Source organism: Staurois parvus, unplaced genomic scaffold (genome assembly GCF_062004578.1).
Source record: "Staurois parvus isolate SC_StPar_1 unplaced genomic scaffold, SC_StPar_1.0 ptg000415l, whole genome shotgun sequence".
Taxonomy (NCBI): domain Eukaryota; kingdom Metazoa; phylum Chordata; class Amphibia; order Anura; family Ranidae; genus Staurois; species Staurois parvus.
In genome coordinates, this window is record NW_028318211.1 from 1,652,430 (window position 1) to 1,656,547 (window position 4,118).

General features: G+C 39.8%; 1 protein-coding gene across 1 annotated transcript; it reads right to left on the reverse strand.

Annotated features, from left to right (window-relative positions):
• Positions 1-2,702: 2,702 nt before the first annotated feature.
• LOC149454825 (olfactory receptor 6B1-like) lies at positions 2,703-3,677 on the reverse strand. Its single transcript, XM_089686986.1, has one exon. It carries the CDS (start codon positions 3,675-3,677, stop codon positions 2,703-2,705), a length of 975 nt encoding a protein of 324 aa, XP_089543112.1.
• Between the last annotated feature and the right edge of the window lie 441 nt (positions 3,678-4,118).

Here is a 4,118-nt window from a genome sequence, read left to right on the forward strand (position 1 = left end):
TGGTTGGTGATAGTGGTGTCTGGTTCTTGTAAAATAAGTAAGGCCCAGATCTGCCAGTACTTCTCCTGTAATCATAGTAAGATTTTCCACTTGTTGGAATGCCAAATTTGGCCAACCAATGCAACTTAGAAGGTGTTAATTGTTTCCAAAGTGCAGGAATGCAGGCTTTTGGCTGTAGTGAGGTGTCTCACTATGGAGTGTTTGTACTTTTTTGATAGATAGAGAGGTGTCACGCAATAGGTATGCTATCAGATTTTCCCAAGAGACTCATAATGGTAATGGTAAAGATTTTAATTGTTTGTTCAATCATGTGCCAAAAATCTCTGAGTTTTCAGCAGTCACAAAAAATGTGCAATAAGGTGCCTTCCGATACAAGGCAACACCTATACCATCCAGTGAGGCACTTGAATCCACCTTCCTGATATTTACTCACTATAGAAGCCTTTTACGCAAAGAGCATAATCCTGTCTTTTTGAGGTTGAGAAAAAGTAACATTGAAATCTCTTTCCCAACTCTGAGTTCCTGTGATGCCCCTACTTCTATCAATGAGGCATCTATTAGTGAGAGAGTATGCCTTACTGGAATCCTGTCAACACAAGTGTGGTAAAATGAGGATGGCTTTCTCAACGTTGTGTTCCTTCAATAGATTGTGGAGGTACATTCTCAACTGGACACAGCAGAAGAAGTCCAACGTATTTGAGAAGTTGTGTTCTAATTCCTGGTTAATCATGAGATGATTGTTAAAGCAGAAATGTAGCAACCAGAATGTCCTCTGTAGAATAAGGTCATTAAATTGAGAGTCATCTTTTCTATGTGGAAAGTTTGTTGCTCCAAGCATGGGGATCATTGGGCTACGGGAGGGTGAGAGAGAGGTAGATCTGAAAACTGTCCTAGTTGTTTGCAGAGTAGCCCTATAAGTGGATGTTGCTTCATGGATGCTGTAAATGATCCTTCTGGGATCCAAGGGAGCCCCACTAACAGAGAATCTATGGGCACTTTCCCATGTTATCACCTCATATTAGGTACACAAGTCAACTACTCTGGTTAGATGAGTTGCCTTGATATTTCACTGGATCCAGAAAGCTAAAAAGCTAATTCCCCCTTTCATTTTGGGAAGACAATGTATTGAACTCCCTAATCTTGCTGACGTTCCTGCACAAATAAAATTCAAAATATGGCGCATAAGTCTGTCAAGAATCCCATAAGGAGTTTGATAGGGAGTGCCTAGAGTAGATATAGAAGGCGAAGCATCACATTCATTTTATTAATATTTTTCTGACCAAACCACATAAATATTTCCCTATTTTTAGCAATGGAAATCTAGTGTGAACATTCTAACTAGTGGGATTAGGGCTGCTGTTAGAAACCACGGGGCCCCATACAGCCAACTTGACAGTCCCCCCCCAAAAAAAAAACAGTTTACTATGCTGCTTTTTTGAATGAACATAGTGAGTGATCAGTACTGATCACTCATTGTGTTCATTCAGGAAAGGAAGGAGCTGGTAAATGTGACACATTTACCAGACACTTCTCCCACTCTCCTTCTTGAAGGACCCAGAGGGGTCTGGGCAACAGGGAGAAAAGTATGGTACACAGGGGGAGTGATGGGTGTGGCGCGGGGGGGAAAGGGTGATTACTGGAACTGATCACCTGTGTGGCTCTCTGCCACACAGGTGATCAGAGGAGAAGCAGCTTTCAGCTGCTGCAGAGAGAGCCATAGAGGGGATCGGTTCCAGTACCCCCCCTCATTCCCCTGTTATGCCGATTACCCTCTCTGCCAGCATCCGATTCTCCCAGCTGCCTGGACCCCCCTGCTAGCCTGGGCACTGTATAGGAGGACTGGTGGTACCCCCTTATCCATGGTCCTGAGTGGGATTAAATGGACCTCAAAGACTGGATGCAGGTTACTTAGTGTTATGTGTTCCCACATATCATATTTTGGGAGTCCATCCTTTTGAAGCTAAAGTGTGTACAAATTTCAGTTCTGTGGTTGTGTGTGATCTCAATACTCATAGCTTCTGACGGAGTAGTTACCTTTAAAATTTGATAACTCATCATTATTTATGCAATTCTGCCAAAGGAATAGGCAGGTAGATCAGGGAGGATATTACAAAGAAAATTAGGTCTTCCACATAGGCAGCATGTTTGTTTCCCCCTTTAATATGGAGACCCTCTATATCGTGACTAGATCTAATCATCCTCAAAAAAAGTACTCTAGGGAGAGTGTGAAGATAAGCAGTGAGAGAGGGCACCCTTGGCGCATTTCATTTCGTATGGAAAAGGCCTCTGAGATAGTACCATTGATTTTCACCTTAGCCAGCAGGTTAGAGTACAGTAAAGAGTGCCATTGTTTTATCCCCTCTCTAATGTTGCTTTAAGAATATTGTCCTCACCTTCCCTGTCTGGAGTGAACCTGGACAGATCCAGATGGACAAGAGTTGGGATATGCGGAAGCAGTCTGGAAGATAGGGAACAATCCTGATTCATACATCTAAAAAATAATTAAGAAGCTTAAGAATAATTAATAAATAATAATAATTAATAAATAAGAATAATTAATAATTAATTATTAATAAAAAATTAATAATTAATAATAATAATTAAGAAACCCATTTGTAAAGAACTAAGAATTGCAACATTGCTGCATTTTTTGCAAACATTCTAGTAAATAATAGTTGACTGACCATACTGAACTGGTTTACCTATTTTATTTTACTGAGCAGAGAAAAGCTGTCTATATATAAGATTGCCCTATTCTTTAATTTTTTAAGAGCTGACTGAACTTCTTTGTTTCTTAAAGAATAAATAAAGGGATTAAGCAATGGAGTTAAGATTGTGTACAGCACAGCCAGAATTTTGTTGAAACCAGAGAATCCGCTAGTAGCTGGCCGTACATAGACAAAGATCATTGTACTGTAATAGACTGTAACTACACTAAGGTGTGATGTAAATGTTGAACTAGCTTTTTTCCTTGCCATTCCTGAAGATATTGCCAGTACAGTGGTGAGTATTCTAAAGTACGATAGCAAGGTGATGATACAGGATCCCACCAATATGAGAGAAGCTAAGAGAAAGATAAACAACTCTGTACGATGCACATTGGTGCAAGACAGTCTGAGGAGTGGTGTGATGTCACAGAAGAAATGTTGTATGTGGTCAGGACCACAAAACTGCAATGAGGAGATGAAAAGAATAGAGGACATAGTAGATATGAAACCTGATGACCAACAGCAACTCACCAAGAAGTTGCAGATCCTGGAGGTCATAAGAGAGTGATAATGTAAAGGTTTGCAGACTGCTAAAAACCTATCATAACCCATTATAGCAAGTAAAAAACATTCTGTTGACCCAAGGGATCCAAAAAAGTACAATTGGGTAAGGCAAGCTACAAATGAAATAGAACTATTGCCCATCGCTGAACTGTGAACCATTTTGGGGACAGTGACAGAAATGTAACACATTTCCAAAGCAGCAAGATGACTAAGGAAATAATACATTGGTGTGTGGAGATTCTTCTCAAATCTGCAGATAATGATGATTATGAGGTTTCCAGAGAATGTTAGGATGTAAATAATAGTAAACATCATAATGAAAACAATACGACCAGTAGGAGAGTCCCAAAGTTGAAGAAGGAAGAAAACTGTGACTTGGGTGCTGTTCATATCTTGCATCTTCATGTAACTTAGAAGTGAAAATAAAACATTTACCTTTTATTCAGTTATATTGAATAAAGTATTAAGGTTTGCAAAGATAATATAACCTTTGCTGCAAATGAGTATGGAATCACAAAGTCTAAAGGCCTTTAACAAGAACATCGACTCATTTACGTACACTTTAAACCTATTTCAGGTGTGAAGGGGTTCCCAATCTGGTGTGAGATTCATAGCAAACATGCTGCTATTGCTGATAAAAGAGAGTATTCTTGACTTAGTAATTGTTCCCTCCCAATGAGACATTGCAGCATTACAGCATTCACATTGATGAACATTCAAGGAGTCTGACCGTACACACAGGCACTCTAGCCATGAGCCCCCTTTGTTCCCCCACAGTATCTTCTCATATACAACATTTGTTCATCAGGATCATCAGGAAGGGGCAAACAGTAGACAGTAAATAGC